Source organism: Centruroides sculpturatus, unplaced genomic scaffold, assembly GCF_000671375.1.
Source record: "Centruroides sculpturatus isolate CEXI.00-Female unplaced genomic scaffold, Cexi_2.0 scaffold16, whole genome shotgun sequence".
In the NCBI taxonomy this organism is placed as follows: domain Eukaryota; kingdom Metazoa; phylum Arthropoda; class Arachnida; order Scorpiones; family Buthidae; genus Centruroides; species Centruroides sculpturatus.
Genome location: NW_019384548.1, coordinates 1,159,006 through 1,183,395, shown reverse-complemented (window position 1 = coordinate 1,183,395; position 24,390 = coordinate 1,159,006). Strand labels below are relative to the sequence as shown.

The 24,390-nt window shown below is 28.4% G+C and overlaps 1 protein-coding gene across 1 annotated transcript in view; it reads left to right on the top strand.

Moving 5' to 3' along the window:
* LOC111623563 (trafficking protein particle complex subunit 8-like) overlaps positions 1-24,390 on the top strand; it is a 114,325-nt gene that overhangs the window by 68,760 nt on the left and 21,175 nt on the right. Inside the window, exons 14-20 of the mRNA XM_023366178.1 lie at positions 638-823; positions 5,479-5,599; positions 5,688-5,870; positions 13,044-13,186; positions 20,596-20,667; positions 21,525-21,818; positions 23,939-24,333. Coding sequence (XP_023221946.1) covers positions 638-823; positions 5,479-5,599; positions 5,688-5,870; positions 13,044-13,186; positions 20,596-20,667; positions 21,525-21,818; positions 23,939-24,333 — 1,394 coding nt within the window. The remainder of the gene's footprint in view (positions 1-637; positions 824-5,478; positions 5,600-5,687; positions 5,871-13,043; positions 13,187-20,595; positions 20,668-21,524; positions 21,819-23,938; positions 24,334-24,390) is intronic.

The following is a 24,390-nucleotide window of genomic DNA, read 5'->3' as shown; positions in this document are numbered from 1 at the left end:
AAAAGTCAATTATCCGAAACGTCAATCATCCGAAAGAATTCCAGTCAGCAAATTTAAATTCTTGCTAGTGCTGTGGCGCTGCAATCTTTGGCTATATCTTGGGCTACTCAGATATTTTACGTTTTTGATATTAAATTAACTTCTGAAGTATAATTTTTTATTGTTTTTATATTTTTCAATATATTTATTTTGTTTGTACAAAATAAAAAAATTATTTTTAACGATACAATAGTCTTCGTTAGGCTTAACATTGACAAAAATTCAACGCGAAGCGACACTCAACGGAGAAAAAGTTCAACATTGGATATGTTAAACTATTTTTTCGTGCATAATCGGTTATCCAAAATATCAGTTATCCGAACAACCCCAGTCCCCAATTGATTCGGATAAGCGACGCTCTACTGTAATTATATTTTTTTACTAAACAAAGTATCTAGACTAATTTTATTATTATAATTGAATATTTATTTTCAAAATGCCATTTAAAAAGTTATACAAAATATAAAAGAGCAAAATTTTAGTGTTTTGATAGTGAGATATTTTACTTATATAGTGGCTATAACAAATAAAACATATCTATTTGATTTTTATTGCTTTAGATATATGTATATAATAATAATCTTTTTTTCTGTTTTAGGTATATAAAGAAAAGAATTGGAGATTGGCTGATGATCATATTAATTTCATTATTGGTAGACAATCAGTAAATTTGAAGCAATTAGAAAATGCCTGCACAGCATTTGAAAGTTTACTTAAAGAACATAGTCTTCAATCTGCTACTCAACAAGCTACATTCCTTCGTGAATATCTTTTTGTGTTAAACGTTAGTATTTACTTTTGATATCAAATGGTTTTTACCTTCAAATTCAGAAAAATATTTTAGAAACATTGTTTCAGATTTTAAAAAATTATTCCTGTGATTGTTGTAATATCAATGATGAGATGATTCTTTTTTTTTCCAAAATATATACTGTTGTTTAGTGTTTGACTAATTATTATCCAAAATATTGAATGATAATTAGATTACAACCAATTAGTAATACTTTATAATTAAAATAACATTGGTTATAAAGTATCAACATCATTTATTTGGTTGAATATTTAAAAATATTTATTCATCAAAATGCATCACTGCTTTTTAAATGTGTATAATAATGAAGTTTTGATGACAATACATTAAAACTGATATAATATTTTAAATATATGTATAGCTTAAATTGTACTTATCAAAATAATGAAACTTTTTTATCTATAACTAAAAATATTAAATTAAAAAATATATTGTAAATTCTTATAACTTGTATTTTTGGCATAATCTGGTTCAAATTTCTAACAGTCAGAATCATGATGATTCAATTACCATTTAAATTCTGATTGATGAAAAACTGGATAGTTTGAGATGCTGAAAGACTTTAACTTTTCAGTTAAATTTATTAAACTATTCATTATTATTTATGAAAAATTCTTATAAGAGAGCCTTATTGTGTAATTTACTGTTAATATATTGTGTATAATATAGGTATCCCTCATGTAACATGGCACTTACACAACACAGTTTTGCTCTAACATGATTCAATAATTGGGAAAATCCCTTGTACGAGATGGTTTTCGGTTTTGCTCTAACACTGTTAGAGAATTTGGGAAATCCTTCATACAAAATTTCACAACTTTTAAGTGCAAACTCCATTATTCAATATTTTTTTTTTGTTCAAGTAATCATGCATGTTGTCTCAAATTTGCCCATGGATTTTAGAATGTTGTAAACTTTTTTGTGCCTTTCATTAGGTTCACTTTGATGAAAACTGATTGTGCCATTTTTTTCCTTGTCTTAGTTTTCCTATCAATCAGGTGTTGTTGTTTTCAGACTTTAGTCTTGAAGACTGTCACCATGTTATAGATTAATCTTTGTATTTAGTAAAATTTATTTAAACATTTTTAGGTAAGTGTTGTTAAGCTATTTTTTAAACTATAAGTAAGCAATCATTCGTAAAAATGACAAACAAAATACAGCAGTATTTCAGTATTAAAACTGTTTGTAACTTGAACAATTTGGTATTTGAACACAAATTCTGGAAAAAAAAATCACTCAGTACTTGACTGAACAAAACAAACACAACCTGCTAGAACAAATTTTTGATTAATAACATATTTTTATTTTGTCATTCATAAAAGTTTTTGTGATAAAAATAAAAAATATGAAAATGTCACTGATATTTCTGATCAAGATCAACAAATAAGCTCAGAAAATGATGACACTTTGTAAAAAGAAAAACTTACTCGTTTAACTAAAATTAATATTAATGCATAATACAGTACTTTTAATTGCGATTGTTAATTAATTATTGATTGGAAATAACTTATCAATTGCATTAATAAACATATTTCTCTTAAGTAACAAAAAAGAACAATATACTTGTTTTTTTTGTTACTTAACTTTTTGTTAACTTTTGGAACCTAACCCTATGTTTAGTGTTAGTTCTTTATTTTGTATAGCATGGATTTGCGTAACATGGAACTTTTTAGAAATGTAACTACCATGCTATACAAGGGATACTTGTATAACTAATTTATTAAGTTATATAAAAAACTGATATAATACATATTTCTTAAACTAGTGAATGCATTAAGCTTTATGCTAATTTAAATCACAGTTACTATAACACAGATTGATTATTTTGTAAAAATTTTCATATAGTATATAATTCATTATACAGGGTGGGACAGAAAGAATGGACGTTTTTTTAAAAAATCACATCTGTAATTGTTACTACAAAAGATATTTGTTGGAAGATGTGAGTTCGTATTGAAATAGCATTTTACAGAATCAAGTGTAGAAAACAATATCTCCTATGTGGTGTCTGTTATCAGTGATGTATTTCTGGAGGTGATTTTGGTGACTTTCACGCAAATAGCTTCATTCAGCCAAAGTTTACAACACAAAAACGTGTATGTCAGACATTCAGCGCCACCATCCTGTAAGCCTAGAAGTTTGACAATGGTGTTTGGAATGTCAATGTTCCAAATGCCATTGTCTAACTTCTAGGCTTACAGGAAGGCGGTGCTGAATGTCTGTCATACACATTTTCATGTTGAAAACTTTGACCACAACCTCGCTAATGAATGTCACCAAACCTGGAAATGAGGCAATCAGGGAAGAGACAACGAATAACGTCAATTGATATTCTAACTGTGTGGGCTATTGCCCCATCCTGTTGAAACCACACACATCTGATGGGAATACGTTTCTAATGTACACAAGGATGCGGAAACATATTCCCATCAGATGTGTATGACTGAATGCAAAGGAGATTGTTCAGTCATACACATCTGATAGAACACCAAGTGTTTGCATACAACTGAGGAAACAGTTGTATGCAAACACTCAATGTTCTATCGTCCATGGCTCTATGTCTTCAACTGAAAAGACAATGCTAAGACCTCACTACTTTCATGCTACCTGCCACAAATCTACCACTCTAACTAGTGGTGAGCTCTAGCCATTTCAAAAATGTCCATCCTTTCTGCCCCACCCTGTATATATAGAATTATATTTTTAGAATAATAGATTAGAATAATTTAATAGATTTAATAAGAAAAGTTTTCAAAACAAAATAGACTTTTGAAAAGACAATTTAGTTAAAAAAAATATGTATTCATAAAACATTTTTTAAATAACTTCATAAAATTTTTCTTTTTATTAATAACAATTTAATAAAATTATAAAAAACTTTTTATTATAATTTCATTATAACAATGTTATAATGAAAAAAATATATAATGAATGTTTTTCTATTGAAATTGATAATCTCTAAAAATATTATGCTTTCATAAATAAAAATACCTTTAATTTTCAAATCATTTACACAAAATCTGAAATGGTATCTGATTATATTCATATAATTTTCACTTATAGAATGATTTCAATCAATAAATTATAGCAAATTTTATTGTGTGTTTCTGTGTGTTTATTTTTTTCATCAGTGGCAATATAACAATACTCAAATAAGATATATAAAGAAATTCTCATTATAGAACAAAATGAAATTGAAATAATAATTATAATAATAAACAGAAATTTATAGGCTGAAGAATTATATTTGTATGGCAGTTTTAAACCATTCATAAATTAATTTTTTTTTTTATCAAATAAGCCTGTTCTGCATTTAACATTAGATTAATTTGCTTATAAAATAATTTATATTTCCTTAAAAAAGTTTACTATTATATTTTGGTAATGATTCTGCTATTTTTGATTAAATGAATATTATTTTCCATTAAATTGATGAAATTTAACAATTTATGTATACAGTAGAGCCTCGATTATCCGACCCCTGATTAACCGACACCTCGGTTAACCGATTGTCCTAGTTGGCAAATTTCAAATGTCCGCTAGTGATGTGGCGCTACAATATTTGGCTATGTCTTGGCTACTTTAATATTATTTTTACATGTTTTAGCTGGCAACACTCATTCGACCATGAAAGGGAGGCCAGTATTTAAACGAGGCTTAATTTTCTAATTTTTAACGATACAATAGCGACGATTATTATTTAAAAAAATTTTTGTTAGGCTTCACATCGATGAAAATTCAACGCAAAGTAGGTTAATAGCGATATACTAATAAACTAATATACTAATTACATGGGATATAATAATATACTATGCTAATAATGAATTTTTTCATACTTTTCGGTTATCCGACTTTTCAATTATCCGACCAACCCCAGTCCCCAATTGAGTCAGATAATCGAGGCTCTTCTGTATATATATTATTTATTATTTATATGAAATACTAATTCAATGTTACTGGAATGGAAATAAAACATATATAATTATAGTAGAACTCCAATTATCCAAAGTAATGTGGACCAATACTACTTCTGATAACCAAAAACTCAAGTAAAAAACAAATGAATGCAGTTATTTTGGATTAAAAATTACAAATATAAAAGATTTATATGGTAGCATTTTTAAGCTTTTTTTAAATACCTTAATAAATTTACTCATATATAAGAAGAACAATTTTTACATCATTTATTATATAGCTAATACATATGTACAATTGTTTCAATAAAATGTGTATTGTTGTAGTCACATTTTAACACATTTTAATATAAATGGTCTGTCTCACATTGAAGTTAACAAATAAAATGTAACAGAAGCAAATCATTCTGTAATGTGTATTATCATTTTAAACTTTCTTGTATGAATTACAGTATAAGAAAACTGGTGTATTCACTTACAGGTTTGTCTCAGATAATGTGGAATCTTGATTAATTGGGGTTTTGCTGTTTTGTCTATACTTATCTGAATGTTTTGCAAGTTTAAATTAATTTTCTGACATAGATAAAATTTACAATACATCTATAAGTATATATTTGATAAGTGCTATATTTATTATTTTAGATCTTAATTTTTTAAAAATTATTTAAGACAATATTAATTGCATAATTTAAAATAATTCTAAAATGTTTATAGAAATTCTTGTTGCAGATATTGAATGAGAATAAAGATCAACAGTTACCCTTATTTCCTTTGCCAAAATTTGATTGTCAAAGTATAAAAGTTTTATTTGGACAAATTAATGAAAATGTAGATGGTAAGAAAATATTTGTTTTTAAAAATTATTGTATATAAAATATTATATATATATATATATATATATATATTTTTTTTTTGTTTTTTAGAAATGTCATTTGTTAATGGAAGAAAATTTGACAAAGCAAATTGGAATAATAATACCTGGATATATTTAGCTAATCTGGTTGTTACAGCTGCCCAAGGATTTTTGCCAATTAGTCATCATCCACAACTTCAATGTTTAGCTGAAAATACTGATAATTCTATTAGACCTTTAAGTGTTGTTGGAGGTTGGTCATATCAATTTTAAATGAGATATTAAAATAATTTTATTATATCAATGTTTTTGTAAAAAAAAAAAAAATATAATGATGAACTCAAATTAATTAAAACTAATAGCTTAACAACATGATTAAATGGAAGGACTTATCACATTAGGATGAGACGGAAAAATTTTGTGTATGAAGACAACATCTTTATGTGACTGTACAAGACTAACTGTCAATTATGTTTATTATTGTAAAATGCGACTCACATCAACCATTAACCAGTGTGAATACGATTAACATTTGAATGATGAACGTTTTCATAACTCCTTCTGGGCTCTTCTTCAGGCCTCTCTTTTTAATTGAAAACAGACTGAATTAAAAAGAAGGCTGAAGAAGAAGAGCTCAGAAGGGGTTATGAAAATGTTTATCACTCAAATGTTAATCTTGTATATTCATTCCGGTGTGTTGTGCAGTTAAGTTTATTATTGTATTGTACAAATTTAATTGTGTTTAATTTAGTATTATTTGTTATTGTTAAAATAAGGCCATAAAAGTATCTAATATTTTGTATATGCAGTGCATTCAGATATTTGATACCAGACTGTAATCTTTGATCTAATATAATACTTTAAATATTGATAGTGTTAACTGCTATGTTCTATTCTTTTAATGAGCTGGTGAGGGGTTTTAGCACCCGAAATGCATTTTCATATCAATAAAATTTATATCTGAGTGTCTTGTGCCTCTTTTTCTGACTTGTTCTGATAAGCCCTTCCCAATTTATCTGACTTGTTCTGATAAGTTGATGTGATAAGTCCTTCCCATTTAGCTGTGTTGTTAATCTGTTAGTTTTAATGTAGATTTGGTGGTTAGAAGTGTACTCAATTTACTCAGTTAAATTCATTGAAGTCAAAAACTACTATCAGATCAGTTTATAAGTTCGTGCATATTTTATGACCTTGAGAAAAATCTTGTTTTGCTGTTAAAAATGCCAGTCTAATGTGATACTTTTTACACTGAAGTGTTAAATTGGATCTCATTCATATAATACTGTTCAGAATTGGGAACATTTCAGTTGTTTATTTTCGTTAAAATGGAAGTAACAGATGAATATAAGAGACATGTTTTATACTTTTTATTTTTAAGTGATGAGTTGCTACAAATGCAGCCAAAAAATTAAATACTGTTCATAATCAAACTGTAATTAGTGTAAGGACTGCGCAGAAGTGGTTTGAAAGATTTAGAAATAATGATTTTAGTGTGGAGGATAAGGCTCGTACTGGAAGACCCGTTGACTTTGATGATGATGCTCTCTCTGCACTAGTTGAAGCAGAACCATCTTTAACAGTTGATGAAATTGCGGAACGTTTAAATTCATCCCATGGAACTGTTCATAGACATCTACAACAAATCGGAAAAGTTTCAAAGCTAGGAAAATGGATACCACATGAACTGTCAATAGCTAACTGACAACAACGTCAACTGCTCAACTCAAAAGCTTCAACTGGGAAATTTTACCTCATCCACCATATTTGCCAGATATTGCTCCCAGTGATTATCATCTTTTTCGGGGTTTGCAGAATTTTTTAAAAGGAAAAACTTTTGAGGATGAGAACAATGTAAAAAAGGCTATTTCTGAATATTTTGATTCAAAACCGAAATCATTTTACAAAGACGGGATTAAAAAGCTACCATCAAGATGGCAAGAAATTGTACAAAATAATGGTGAATACATTATAGATTGAAATAAAATTTAGTTAAAATATTTTGTTGCTTTTTTTGTAGATAAAAATGCGCACGAACTTATGGACTGACCTGATAGATATTTTTCAAATTAACTTTATGTTAGTAATTTAAATTTAGCTCAGAGAAAATCTTGCAATTTTTAGTTATCTAATTTATAATTTTAAATTATGATTGTAGTATAAAATCATGTTTTAATTTATCATAAATATATTTTAATTAACAAACAAATGTTTTGTAGTTTTTTTATAAAGTGTCTTGTGTTAAAATCAAATACACTTATCAATAAAATAAATTTGTTTAAATATGACATTATAGAATGATAATTCAAATTTATACAAATATTTAAATTGAAATTATTTTATGTACATTTTTTTATTAAAATTATATTCAATATTAAATTATAAAAAGTTAAATTGTCCTAATGTTAGTATTTCTTTTATTTCTATGGATTTTGTTTACTTTTTTGTTTTAAGTGTTTTATATAATTCTGCTTATTTTGCATTTTTATAAAATGCTTTGTTTAGTATATCTAGGCATCTTGTAATTATGTGTTAATTTGTCTATTTCAGAATTTCTTATGTGCTTTTTAATCTTTAAAGTTCTTTAAGTATATTTACATAAGTTATACAGCATTGATATTAATGTCTTCATTTATTAGTTGGGATTTTATATACTTTCACACTTGCCAACTGCTATGAACTTTTCATAGTTTATATGGAAAGAGCTGTTAAACTAAACAGTTAAAGAAGATATTACTAAAAATACAGACTTTTCAGTTTTTATATGTTCCTCTGTGTTCTTGCTATAACATGGTGGGGAACTCTCATTCGTCTGTTGATATTTAACTTTGCTATAATAAGTGAAACAATGCTTAACAAAAATAGATATTTCTGTATTCTATTGGATTTAAACATCTGACAGGAGAGTTATTGGTTGATACTGTGGCTCAAACTAAGTATATGTCCTTAAACCTGATACATTTACAGAAAGCTTACCTCTAGACCAGTGATTCTCAAACTTTTTCGATCCACCGCCCCCTTTGTTCCATAAAGTTATACCCAATGCCCCCTAACCCATTTTCTCTTGTGTGAGAAAAGGATTGGAAATATTCCTAGGAAAACTTTTCTATGAATCTCACACTTTGTGCCCTTACTGTACATTGTTCTCATCATCTGGAAACCATTAAATGCAATGTTTCCTCTTATCAGCCCCAATTTTGCCTTTGGTCACTGTTCAGTACCCTGCCTCTATCATAGATCTATTCATCACGCCAGAAGGGGGCGTTATTGCTTACTTTGAGAAACGCTGAGCTAAAATAAAAGTCAATGTGTTAGAAATATTCAAGTTGTGACCTTCAATAAAAAATAAAAAATATATAAAATGTGAACATTTTATATATATTCCGTCGAATTTTTATATATAGAATTTGTCTGCCGTCGTCCCTCTATATTTCCTTAACGCCCCCCAATTTTCTTTGAGCCTTCTACTGCCCCCTTGAAAGCCTCCAGCGCCCACAAGGGGGCGTTATCGCCCACTTTGAGAAACGCTGCTCTAGACATAATTACTATGGAGAGAGAATTATAGTGTAATACTTTGAAGCCGGTAGATTGTTAGTTTAAAAACATACAGTAGTACAGTAAAATAGTATAATTACAGTAAATAGAATAGCTATTCAATTATTTTTCATTACCATGTAATGTAAATCTGCATACAACATCAGAATAACGATAAAATAAGACACTCTACAACCGATAATCAGTGTGAAGTAAGGGTAAGCAATAAATAACAAATGTTTTCATAACCCATTCTGGGTTCTTCCTCAGGTTTTCTTAATTCTAAATAAGCTGGATTTTTCAAAATCATTCCAGAATATAAAATTTGAATATAAGTTGAACGTAAGATGAAGAGTGCATAATGCAGAATGCTTGCGCATTAATTTTCTTTATTTGAACTTTTCGATAAGGTTAGGAAATTAGAAAAAGAATTAAGTAGATATGTGAAAAATTAAATAAAATATTGAAAAAAGATGGGAAAGGGACATTGGCACATTTTTTAATGTTTTACTGATAAATAAGTAAAGATTTTTGCACTTTTCAGGCTAATTTCTAAAACTTTATGATATTTATTTAAAAAATAAATAAATATCATAAAGTTTTAGAAATTAGCCTTTTTGTTGATGGGTTAATTTGCTTTAGACCAGGGTTAGCAACCTTTATCCATTTGAGGGTCAGATATATTTGTGAGTGGATGTGGGCCACGTTCATTACAGTTAAATGAATGAGAAATATGTAATTCTTGTTTAAAAATGTTTTGGTTGTCTCTGTGTTGTTTTTTAAAATTGATGTTTCTTTTCCTTTGCTGGAGATTTTATCAGGATTGTCTAATAATAATAATAATTAAATCATAGAAAGAATGATTCAGAAAACAAACCTTTACTATAATAAACATTCTTACTGACAAGCAAATAAACTTTAATGAATGTGATATTTTCTTCAGTACAAATTTTAAAAACAGCTCTGGTCAATTTGATTTAGTCAGTTCTGCTATTTGAGCAGTGACCACCTCCATTCACACTTAATAAATTTCTCTATTCTTACATTATTCCATATTACACATATATATCCAAATAACTATAATATATTACAAATAGTTGCACCAACGTATAATAGATCAGAGTTAAATCGACGATCCCTTAACGTTATAGCATACACTCCCATTCTAGCATACACTCCCTTTATTATACGTTGGTGCAACTATGCAAATTTAATGCAGAGAATTAAAGAACATAAATTACTCAATATATTACAAATATATGAGATAAATGACAAACTCTGAGATAATTTACAAATAAAAGTAACATTCTCATAACTTTAGAAGATTACAAGTTTTGAAACTTAAGTTAATAAATTAAGGTAGTAATAATAAAACTATTAATAAACTTATTTTAATTATTAATGTAATATTTATATGATGAAATTACAACTGACACAAATTAGTGTGAGATTTGATTCTGTTTTTTGCACACAAAAATCTTTAGAGATTAGGTGACAAGCTGGATGATGCCAGATATAAAATGTCATTTAAATGGGAATCAATCATCTGATTCTTAATTTGTTCATGTATTTCATGTTTGAGAAGAGTTGTTTGCACATAGAAGCACTATTGAAACACATCAATGCCATTTTTTGTGACATCATTGACATGAAATTTTAATTTTGTAGATTGTTGCATAACATATTAATAAGTTTTATTTGACCATTTTCTGTTGCAATGCCTATTTCCACATCAGAATTATGAAAAGCCTGAAATCAAATGCTTGCAAACAAATGTCAGCAAAATGGGAGGACAACTCATTTCTCAAATTACATATCACAGTTACAAATATTTTGGCATCTGTTGGCTTGGTTTTCTGGAGTTTAAGGAAATAAACAGTTTGATTTTGTAAGTTAATATTACCATAGTTATAGTTTTATTTTGAAAGTGACAATGTATCCATACATCTCATGAATCACTTTATTTCTTTCCTGAAGTTGCGAATTAGGTTGTTTAAATGTGATATTAAATCTGTTAGAAATGTTAGACTAGAAAGCCATTTGGAATAATTGCAAAATTTTGAAGCATCTACATTTTTACTTTTAAGAAAATTAGCTATTACTTTCCTCAGTCTGTATACTTTCTTTTTAATACATGCCTCAACTAAGCCAGAGAATGTCAGAATATAGTAGATCACCATATAGAGATTCTGCTTCTAACAAAAGTTGTTGAATCTCATAGTGTTTCATTCATGATTGGGACAAACAGAGTTAATCTGATTGTGTTTCTTGGATTTCTTGTTTAATTCTGAAACCTTCCTCGTGACTTTGAAGCAGCGCTATGACACCTTTCTTTTCTTTAATCATGCTCAGCATTCCATTAATTGTTACTCACTAGCTTTGATACAGCTAGTTTCACATTTGTGTGTATTTGAATAATACTTCAAGAATGTCTGCATCTATGGTAGTATTCTTCACTGGTATCAACCAACTTTTGAATGATGTTGAAGTTTTTTAATCCATGTATATACACTGTAAGCTAAGTGATGTTTTTATTATCTGTACTGTTATTGAGAGCTATTGAAAATAAGTGAAAATTTTGGCAGTAATTCTTTAAAGAATTTTTCAAATTTGTTGATACATGTACTCATCTTACAACTGTTCTTGTAGAGATGCTGACATTTGAATTCTTTTTTTCCCAGAACATTGATTATCTACAAGTTCTGTTGTTCACTTTATCACAAAATTTTTATCAATGAAGAACTTTATATGTTCTATTATTAACCTAATGCTGCTTAACTGGCTCATATATTTCTTTCAGATTCTGTGCCTTTTTTTGGAATATCAAACATTGCTTCTTTTAACACAGTTTAAGTTTATGAATTTATCTTTCCTTGCTTGTCCATTCAATTCATCGTATATCTGATGATTTGTCTGATAGTGTTTCAAATTGGCAATTTGCAATGCATAGAAATATATTGCTCCTTTTTAGATATTACTGTTTATATCAAATTAAGTCTGAGTTTTGATAATTGTTTATAAGATATTCAAATCATGGACAGATTTTTTTTTGACTTATGGGGATAAAGATTATGAAACTCACAAAGGCAGAAATAATAACCATTGAACTACAGATTAGAAATCCTCCATACCATTAATTTTGACTGTTGTAAAAATAGTAAAAAATGAAAAAGCTATAAAAAAATTTATGAATGATTACACAAAATTACTGTTCTGTTTGAATTTATTTTCTAGAATGGGTTTTACACACTGTACTCTTTGTAAGTTAACAACAATGTAATTTGCAAAGAAGCTTTATTTTAATGTTACAATTAAAAATGTGGAGATATATATTCCTGTTTTTTTTCCACCAAATAATAATAATTTTAAAAGTATGAGGCTCTATATTGTAGCCTTGCAGCATGCAACTAATCTGTAGATTCCTTAGCTTATGCATAAACCTAACTGACTATAGCTGTTTGGGCTTGATGGCAAAAAAATTCTTGTAAAGAAGAGGAAAAAACTGTAGTACTACAACCAAATGTCTTATTGTGTAATGCTTAATCTTTTTTCATTTAAAATAATAATAGTTGCTTCATCTATTGAAAATTGTTTTTGGATATTGTTTTGTATCTGATTTTATATTAATTTTTTTATTTGATACTTTTGTAATCTATACATTATGAATCTAATTTTAAATTGATTGCTACTCATGATATGCATTATACTATTTCTCCAATGTCTGAGTTTTAATGTGGAATTATAAAAAGCTTTAATAATTATCTCATTAAAGAAAGGCAAAAAATTTTTCATCTATTTTTTTTATTTTCACTTCAAATATCAGTTTTAGTATTAATGTATTGTATAAGTAAAATTTATATTTGTAATAAATGTTTGAAATTTGTTATATTTGCAGAAATAATAACCATTGAACTACAGATTAGAAATCCTCTTGCCATACCATTAGTTTTGACTAATGTTTTCCTGTTATGGACTTTTATACCAAAAGACAGTAGTCAGGAAAGTACACACTTGACAAATGAAACTTCATCATTCAAGGTTAGTTTTAAACAATAATTATACTGTATTTTGTGTTACTCTTAGTGACATTTATATATTGACTTTTTATTAGAAATTAAAAAGAAAATAATTATATTTGTTTCTTTAATTTTTTCAATAGCTATTTTTTTTATCTATAAAGATATTTAAGCAATGAATAAGTTTTCTTAATTCATATTAAATACATTTGTCTTAAATAAATTTTCAAAGTAGATTCTATTAATTTTGGTTTATTTATTTTGCAAGACTTGTCTATTTAAAATGATTATTGATATTTTTATTGTGTATTAATGATGTTTGATAATGTTTGTAGTTGACTAATATAGTTAATCTTCAAGAGATACTCTTGAAGATTAACAAGCACATGGGAGTAAAAAAAAAACTGCACAACTCAAGAACCATGTACCATGGCAATAGGTCTATAATTATTTGGAGAAGATTTGTTACTTTTTTTATATATCATTGTTAAAATAACTGTATTCCAAGAGTTGGGAAAAGATGTTTTGTACAGTACATAACATTAAAGAGATGAAGTAATTTTAATCTAGAGCTGTTAGACATTGATTTTAAGAATTTTGTAGGAATATTGTCATGACCTGGAATTGAGTGGCTTTTGGTTTTTTGAATTGCATCATTTAATTCATCAATTATGAAGTTGCATCCAGATATTTGTCGTAGTCTTTTGTATTATATGTTATTGAAGTGTTTAAATAGATTCTTGGGTAACATTGAAAGAAGTTTTTCCAGGTGTCGAAGTCAATAATTGGAGAGATTTTATTTATACCAGGTTTGGGTCGGTATCTTCTAACAGTAGACCAAAATAATTTATTATCATTGTTATGTTGAATTAAATTTAATTCAAGCTTTCTAAAGTAATTTTTCTTTTTTGTCTTAATTAAGTTATTATACATTAGTTTAGCTTCTTTGTAGTTGTTGAAATTGATGCCATTAGAATTTATTCTGAATGTTTTTAGTTTTGTTTGTTTTTCTCTTTTCATTTTGTAGCAGTCATAATCAAACCATCCCTGTCCCAATTCATTATGAAGTTTCTTTTTGTCATTATTCATGAATATATAATTGTTCATTATAGTTATCATTAAGTTGTATATTTCTTCAAGCCATCATTATCAGAATGTTAATTAATTGCGCAGGTATTGACGGTAAGTCACTGTGTCTTACCATTAATACCTGCACAATTAATAAAAATCATGACGTCTTTACTTTCAATTTTAGTCCACAGAGTACTGTTGCTTTCTGTAATTTTCGGGATATTGTCAAAACGATTTCCAAATTCATTAACATACAGTATCTATTTAATTTGTATTGTATTCTTTGTTTTTTATTTGAGGTGTTTTCATAATTTTTTTCCAGAAAAAGTAAAAAAGTCGCTTTTGTGGGAAGATAATCAGAAATATCAAAGTCAATAATGATAAAATCCAGGCAACAATCCAATAATAATTCTGAACATATTGTATAGTCAATAGTTGATTTTCCATTATGGGTTAGGCAAGAATATTCTGCAGGGATATCGTTTTTAAGTCGGCCATTAATTATATATATTTTGAGGTTTATTATTACATCAATTAATTTTTGACCGAGGCTATTTAGATGCTTATCCTTCGAATGACAGTTATTCTGTATTAGAAAATTATTACCACTATATTTGGAATCCATTTTATCTGCAATTTTTGCATTGAAGTCACCCACTATTATGAAGTAAGGAGTCATATATTGCCAGAGCTCTGTTTGTTTGGAAATTTCGTTCAATGTTGATATGTCATTGGGTGGGATATAAGTAAGCATTAAAGTTATTAAGTTATTCATAGTATTAACAAGAATAGGTTTGATGATTTGAATGAGGAGCAGAATGAAATTATTAAATTTTTTTGTTTGTAAAATTTTGCAAAGACCTTTTTTCATTAGTAAGCAAAGGCCTCCACTTGGATGGCCTGGTCCTATTAGTTTTTTTGCCAAAGATGACTCTAATGTAAATTTTTCAAAGAAGTTTGATTTATAGATTGATTCTGAAGTTATCTAGGTTTCAGTAATTGCAATAATATCCGGATCATGCTTGGATATAAAGGCGTTTAGTTGAGGTATTTTATATTTGAGTCCTTGGCTATTCCAATTTATAATTGTAAGGCAGGGGTGTCCAACCCGCGGCCCGCGGGCCGCATGCGGCCCAAGGCAAGTTCCAATGCGGCCCAATAAACGTGTAACACAAATGTTTTAATTTTTTATTATTTATTTATTTCAACGGCATAAACTCAAAAAAAATTTCACAAAGCCGTAAACCTTTATTCATATTTTATTTTTGAGTGGAAAGAAAATATTTTCAAATACTGTACTTGGAGATGTGTGAATGCGGAAGGATTACTAAATAAAGCTGGAGTTGTGACTCAAAGGATTATAGACCCAAATTTGGGAAAAGGAGGGAAAGATGAGAAAAAACAAAAGATGTAGTAGTGAGAAAGGTTAAATAGATCTTCTGTTGACCCTTAATTTTCCAACCTTTCTCACTTTTTTATCTTTTGTCCTTTCTCTCCTTTCCCTGCACTTGGGTCTATAATCCTTTGATTCACAACTCCAGTATTATTTACTATTTTTTCCAACGTTGCAAGATTTGGCTACATTGCGCCAAATGTGGCTACTTTTTTTTGTTTGATGTAAAAAATATCATTTGGCGCTTTGGCTACTTTTTGGGCTACCTATTATTTATATTAGTTGAATAAAAATGCACTTTAAAATGGTGTTTCGTTGCTTTTTATTAATTAGAGACCCAAATAAAACAAATATTTGTGTTTTTGAAATAAATTTTAATTCGTCTCTTTTATAATAAATGAATTTATCTATTTCTAAGTAAAATTGAAGGTGTCTGTAGAAGTAATTTTTTAAAATATCCTTTTTCTTGATAAAGTTTTAATACTTATTATTATAATCTAGACATTTTAATTTTTAAATATACTTGTATATTGGGCCACAAGTATATATTATATATACTTGTGGCCCAAAACTCCTTGACTTCTTCCAATGCGGCCCAGAGAAACAAAAAGGTTGGACACCCCTGTTGTAAGGCATTGATTATTAGAGTAGAATTTGCGGAATTGAGTTTTATCTTTCTTGTTAGTCTGTCATTTGGTTGAGTTCATTATTCTTGATGGATGGGAGAAAAGTATCCACGTGTACCAATTTCCCCATGCTTAAACTATAAATTAGCTTTTCTCGGTCAATTATTAGAATATCATTTCTTAATTTAACCTGGGTGTTTTGTTTTCATAGTTCATAAAAGTTTGGCTGTAGATATTTCCGTCTGATTCTTGAGTTGTTAGTTAAATCTGGAGAAATCTGTAGATTTTGCCATTCTTCTCAGTAGGTTCTGTTGTTTCCTATGTATAAATGCTGAGAAAATAAGATCTCTAGTTTGGTTATTAATAAAAATGATTTTTATTTTTAGATTTGGCATTTTCGATAATTGAATTGTTTCTAGTATATCATCTTGAATTATATTTTGTAAATTTAATGTATTAGTGATAAAGTTTAGTATTTCTGCTTTTAAGGTGGTTTTATGATTTGGATAATTAGATGTAATTATGTTATTGTAGCCATGTTCATTTGTTAGCAAGTCCATTTTAAATTGTATAGATTCTTTGTCCATTTGTAATTTCTCTACCTGTTGTTTCAAGCTATTAATCTGCTTTTCCATTTTTTTTTTGTTTTCTTTTGTTTTTCGAATGTTTTCGTGAATTATATCAAGTTCCTGTTTGATAATAACCATTTGATTAAAGAGTTTGTTGTTAGTTGTATTAATCAAGTCCGAAATTTGGCCCTAAAGCACTGAAGTAACTGTGTCTGAGCAAAAGTCCTATTATTCAAAATTTGGTCAGAAATGGTTGACTCACCTGGAGTGTCATTTGCACTATTCTGCGATGAATTTAGGCCGTAATTCACATCATTGGTGTATTCTTCATGAAGGTTTTTTCAGAGCAAAAATTAAAGTCCATTATTGTCCTAGAATTTGATGAAGATGACTGGTTCTTCTGTGTTTCCAGTTTGGCACAATTTAATGGAGGTCTTCCTCGTTTGGGTGGCAAACATTGCATAATTATTTCTATTGTTATTGCCACTGTAAGTTATATTAATTAGAGAAGTTGAGGTAGACGTTTTAAACGTGTAAACGTGTAGGTCTGACGTTCGGCGCCGCTTTCCCGTAAGCCTAAAAGTTTGACAATGGTGTTTGGATAGTTGGTGGAATCACGCTCGACATTCCAAACACCATTGTCAAACTTCTAGGCTTATGGGAAAGCGGCACCGAACGTCCGTCCTACACATTTACACGTTTAAAACGTCTGCCTCAACCTCTCTATTAATAACAATTTTAGGCTTTTTAGTAATGGTAAAAGTTAAAAAAAACGATTAATCTTTATACTTGGTGCAAAAAACCAGGTGCACAGGAAAATACGCCAGCAGCCTCGACAGATGAACAACGCCCCCTTTACTATTGTAATATATAGATATATATTAAATAATATACAGTGGTATCTTATACTTTAAATCTAATTCATTTCAGGAGGGGAGGCCATATGAACTCTAAATTGTTCAAAGTCTGAATCAATTTCCCTCATTAGAAATAATGGAAGGTTGATTAATCCATTCCTAGATCCTAAACAATACTCGTTTCAATAAACATAAATAGAAAATACACATAATTTAAGGTAAAAATAACAATTAAATATCTTAAATAATTGAATGAACACAAGTCAGAATGTGTTTTTGTCTGTGATTGAAGTTCAAAGAAACCACTTGACCATTAAACATGATTTTTCACAAATATGTACAACTCGGCAATGCTGATGTCTTGACAAAGCCAGAATTTTTAAGTTCAATGTATGGTCTGAGATATACCACTCACCAAATAAACCATCACCAGTTTATAACAAAACAGAAAAATTCTTACTATGAATGTTTTCATCTAGACAAAAACGTTCGTAATAATAATTTTTCTGTTTTGTTATGAACTGGTGATGATTTCTTTGGTGAGTGGTATATTAACAATTACCCAGTTTTTAAAATATATTGGTCTGAAATATTTCAGGTTAAATTTCTCCATGTGAAGCATATGGGTGGGCTGGCTGCTGGCTATACATATGGATGTTTTAAACATTTCCTGATGTTTCTGTTGGCTATAACAATAAATATGCATGTATCCCTTGTACATGAAGGTTTTAATCTGCTTTAGACAGAACATTAGAAGCATATCACCATATCTCTGTTTGTGTCAAGCCAAAACAGAAAAATCTACACCACAAAGCTCAGTTTCCTTTTCATATAAAATATTTAAATTAAAACATGAAAGCAGTAAATAAAATACATAAATAGTGTACATAAAATGAAAATTGCATTTACTGTACATTAGTGAGTAATGGTGATGTCTCATTTCTTAAAGTCACTATGCAGTTTACTTAGTTTTCTTACAAATAATTATTTTGGAGATGATACCACTGTGAACAGGAAGGTAGTTTCCCTGAGGGGTCAGGTGGTGTCAGGTCTGAAACCACCTGTATTTTTTATTTAGGAATATAGGAAACCTGTTTGATTTTTGAAAACCTTTGTGCATTTTTCAGTGTGCGAGCGAGTGCTGTATGTAGTACCTAAGGCAAGGGATGGAGGAGGGAAAATAAGAGAGGTGGAGAACCTCAGAAGCAATGCACTTAACTAAAAAAATGACTAAAAACAAAACTAGATTTATTTATCTGGATTATATAAAATTACAACTACACATCTCAAGATAAAGCCATATGACACAAGCAAATAATTCTATCTTATAAACTATTTCTGTCTATCTGTGAAAGAGAGAGTTTACATTTGTTTGCAAGCTGATAAATACCTGAATGATTGGCAATGATATCCTGTCTTCAAGATGTGAGTTCTGTCTTTAAGGATGATAATTATTTGATGGTAGACAAGGATTGGAATGGAGATGGTGGCAATCAGGATTTGAACTGGCAAGGAAAACAATGTGAAAATAGACTTGGTGACCAACTAGATCAATGGAACTGGGATCGGGCGAGCTGGATTGGATTGGCAGACTGACTGGACTGGACTAGACTGAAGTTGAGAGACAATTTGTCTGTACTGAAGTAACTAAACTGAATAACTTTTTTGACTTTTTCTTGGCCCTTTTATGAGGTTTAGTCTTCTTCCTGAGTCTGAGGTGTCTCTGAAAAAGCAACGTCAAATGGAAACTCTGTTTTATCCAATCCCAGATTTTCTCTCTACTTCCCTGGATGGATCATCTCTTCAGGAAGAGTTGTTGTTGAAACGGAAGTGTTATCTTTGACAAAATATTGTCATTTCCTCGTCACTTTTCCAAAATTTTTTTGTTTTTGTTAAAATTATTTTTCTTTAAAACTTAAACAGTGATTTTTTTTTCCAAAATCGTAGCCTGGGATCTCACATCACTAGCCAATTATTTCTCATTTATCTATACTAGGAGAAGTTTTTCCATCTCCTTAGTAACAAGCAATGTCCTAGAGATCAAGATTGTCACACATTTAGCCACATTTGCTGCTTTTATTGCTTCATTGTTGTTAAGAATGTGCTTACAATTGACTTTGGCATCTTAAACATGGCTGCCATATCTGCCACATGTGTACCACTTTCATGCTTCATGATAAGTTTCTTTTTCATCTCAGTCATTGATATTATATCTTCCTCTTAAGTTTCATTGCTTCCACACTCTTCTTGGATGCTCTGATTAATAGATTGGGGTTATATATAAAACCAAACACATCAAAAATAAAAACACTGAAAACACACAAACATAATGCAAGAGATTATAGAGTGTGAGAGATGACTTGGGTGCAGAATAGATGGCATTTATGCAATGAGTGCATTTTTTTTCACTGCATGCACTGTTTGAACACAGAAGCATTGTTTAAACTCAAAGCTGAATTTCTCTTGAATTTAGCATTTGAACTCTGGAACATTCTTGTCACAACCTCTAGAGAGTTTGATAAACAGCATACAGTTTCATTGTAAAGCACATATTTCTGTTTGATGGGATTATATGACAGTGAAGTATTTTTACTTTGATGTATTATATTTGACAGATGTGACTTTTTCAACATGACATTTTTTTGTATCTTATAATTTTTCAATGTTTCTGTACATAATACGCATAAATATGTTAAAAATTTCATCTTTTGTTAATGAAAAATGTGTTCAGTTATTTCTTGTAGTATGTATGTATGTATGTATATATACATACATATTACATGTTTGTGTGTGTGTTTATGCATGCTTTTTTTGTTTTATTTGCAAGTTTAAATTATACTACTATTTGTTCAAAATCATTATATTATTAATATTTATTTAGATTTATGTATTTATTTATTTTTTTAATATTTTAGACTTCTGTGTCGGATCCTGTTTTATCTAAAGTACTTCAAGAAGTTAATTTTGATGGTCAAGAAACTAAAACGGTATGATACTATAAAGATTGTTAGATTATTTATTGAAATAAAAAGTTAGTTACAAATGAACAAATTGATTAGTCTCGGTTGTTCTTTCTGCAAATGATATTATTTCTAGAATTTTAGGTCTTATATATCACAATATTATACACATTTACTTAAGAAAGTTATTAATCTACAAAAGATGGCATTTAAGCCCTTTCTAATATAGTAAGAAAGTACTTAAATTCAGACTTTAGAATCAACACTTCAAAAAATGTATAATAAAAAAGATTACACTTGCAAGACAAGTACTATAACTAATAATAACCTAGCACTTTAGCACTTCCAGCAGTTATTTTCTTAATAATACAAACAGTGTAAGTATCATGTTTTTAATGTTCACTTTGGAGACACAGGTTATGCAATTAATTTTATTTCATTTTTAGCAATTTTTCTGCAAGATATATGTCAGTGTGGATTATTTAAAGGAAATTATAGTACTCATAACCACTGATTATGAGACAAAATATTTTTAAATGCAATAATAAACAATGAAAAATTGTTTTGTATTAGGTTTTCAATAAACTTTATAAAGTTTTAGTTAGTTGTAATGCAAATTATTGTCTGTGATTAAAAACTAATTTTAAATTAAGATCAGTTTTCATTTTCATTCTGTACTTTTTACAATAGTAATTCTTAATTAAATATTGTAGCTATGAAATACAATCATAATATTCATTTTTGTGGCAAGTGAAGAGTATGATTTTAGCTTATTTTAAATTACTTATTGAATAATAATTCTGAAATAAATAATTATAAATTTTGTTAAATTTGACTTTTTTGGTATATTAATATAAATATTTATACCTTATTTTAATCATTAGATACATTTATTTATTCAACCATTGATGATTGGAGAGCTACATATCACTGGTGTTTCTTACACTATACAAACTTTGACTTCATCTAATCAGCAAACAACAAATGGAGAAATGTGTGAGATGGAAATAGCAAATCCCAAATTATTCAATAATCCATGTATAAGTATACAAGGTAAACAAAATTTAGAATTAATTGGACGAAGATTAAATAATACAAAAGCAGAAAAAACTGGCAAAGTTTATGGACCAGATTATAGACTTAAACCAATTATAATAGAACACATGCCTAAATTACAGGTAAGAGAAAATTTAAATAATTAAAAATGTTTTTTGTACAATGGTCTATTTTTAGTAATGCAAGAATTTTTATTTTATTTAAATATCTGAATTATTTTTAAATATAAATATAAGTTAATATTTATTTTGATTATGTTTAGTAGAATATAAAAAAAAAAATACAAATTTATCACATTATTTTAAAGTATTTGCTAAGTAATAAAATAAAATTGTTTCTTCAGTATATCTCCAAAACTGGTCTTGTATAAACACACAATGCACAATATAGACAAAAACGTTAGTAAATTTCTCCTTTCATAGTGCTGGTGTTGGTTTTGTGTGTTGTGTGTTTAAAAGTGTTTCTAGAAAATGGGTCTGCAGACCACCAACAAGTATCTTGGAGACCTTCCAGGATCCACAAACCACAGGAAATCATTGTTTTAAGTCATAATCGTTAGCTATCTGATTTAATTATGACTTTAAAAAACGTTTAAATATATGCTTTAAATGAAAGTCTGCATTTTCATTTAAAGTTTATATTTAAAATTATTGTAAAATCAGAATTTCAAATTCACTTTATGTTAAATAAAATAATAATTATTTATTAATTTTAAGGCATTCAAATTAAAAAAATTATTTCATATAATTTAAATAAAATATACTCAGAACTATTATTTTGCAAAATGTTCAAATGCATACTTTTGATGCAGAAGTAGACCTGAATATGACTGGTAAAGATAGTCAAAAATATATGTAATAGTAATAAAATTATTAGTTAAAATATAAATTTAAACAGGGTAGCAAGTGATTGGGAAAACCAGAAATATCAGGAAACTTTGCTTGTAGGGAAAAGTTAGTGAAATTGCAGAATTTTTCCAAAAATCAGGTAAAATATAGAATTTTATAATATCAACATTGTGACAAAGCAAACTGTCTGTCATGATCTCAACTTCAGGCATAGATGGCAATTTGATATGCACTCCAAGACAACAATGCACAGTATGGAAATGTATAACTTACTAACATTGCAATAAAATATAAAAAGTCATCACTCAAAATAACAAATTGTATTTACAGGATATGCGTAGTCCAGCCATTTACTGAATGCTCAAGTGAAGAATCTACCTTGAGGCTTCACCTCATATGGTATCAATAACTAAAACTCATGGTTTTGCTACATAAAGCAAATTTTTCTACGTGGCAATATTTTTATCACTGACAAAGTAAACTAGTAAATGGCAAAACAACAGATAATAAATGATACCTGCTGTGAACTAATAAACACTGGTGATAATGCTGTTTGGCAGTGCTTCTATGAGTAATCAGAATAGGAAATTTTGCCATGCATTATTTTCTGCAATGACATTCAATCTGTGTTACCTGAATGACTCAAGTCCAGGGCTCTGGTAAATGCAGTTGTTTTGATGAACTATGGTTGGAAGTATTCGAAGAGCACAATGGCAAAAATTTATGAGCTGACACTTGGGATTGTTTAATAATTATATATTAATTATTCCATTGGTGGAAAAATGTAAATAAAAAATGATTTTCAGAAAAATTTTGGAAAAAATATTTAATTATTTAAAAAAATGCAGTTAAACACCTTTTATTCAGATTTCTGGAATATCAGATTGGTTTGACTATTGTTTTTAAATATTTACGTGTTTTGTAGAAAAATTAGTCTTTTTTGCTATGTTTGTGAGATTATTGAAACATTATTTATGACCTTAATATGCAGCAGTCTTATGTTTACAAAGATAAAAATACATACTATTTGTATATACTGAGTAATTTTTATGTTTCTATTATGCAATGTTAAAGTTCCTAATGTTTTGAATCCAGTAAAGCTTGTAAGTTCATTTTCAATTATTAAAAAGTAACAAGATTCCACTTTTATTTTAATACCACACTAATTTCAGTTTATCCGGGTTTTCATTAATCCAGATTGGATCCATTCTGTTTCATCTGGATAAACAGTGTTTGACTGCATTTTTCAGGACATATTATGATCATAGAATTTTTTGATAAAAGTATTAATTACAAANAAATAGTTTTTTTTAATGTTGATTTTTATATCATGAAATATTTTATTTTTCTTGTAATTTTAATAAAACATTTAATTTAATTTAAATTTTAAACAGGTTAAATTTAATAATTTTATTCCAACATTCTTTTGTGGTGAAGTAAGACTGATGAATATAGAATTCACAAATATTGGTCATTGTGCATTGAATAGAATACTTATAGCATCTTCAAATCCAGAATTGTTTGTAATTGGAACACCAGGTTATGAATCAAATGGCTGGATGGTATACAAAGAAAATGCTTGCAACGAAAAATTTTCCCCAGTTATGGCTGAATGTCCAAATATTGAAGCAATTTGTGAAATAATCACACTTGATGGAAATTCTTGTGAACTGACACCGAAAGAATCACTTATTGTTCCAATGTGGCTTCGTGGACCAGATGTGCCTGGTGATCATACCATAGATTTTTTGTTTTATTATGAAACAAAAGAGTTTCAAACAAAAATGAAGTGAGTTTCAAAATTTTGTATATTTCAGTAATAATTAATGTTTTTATTTTATCATTA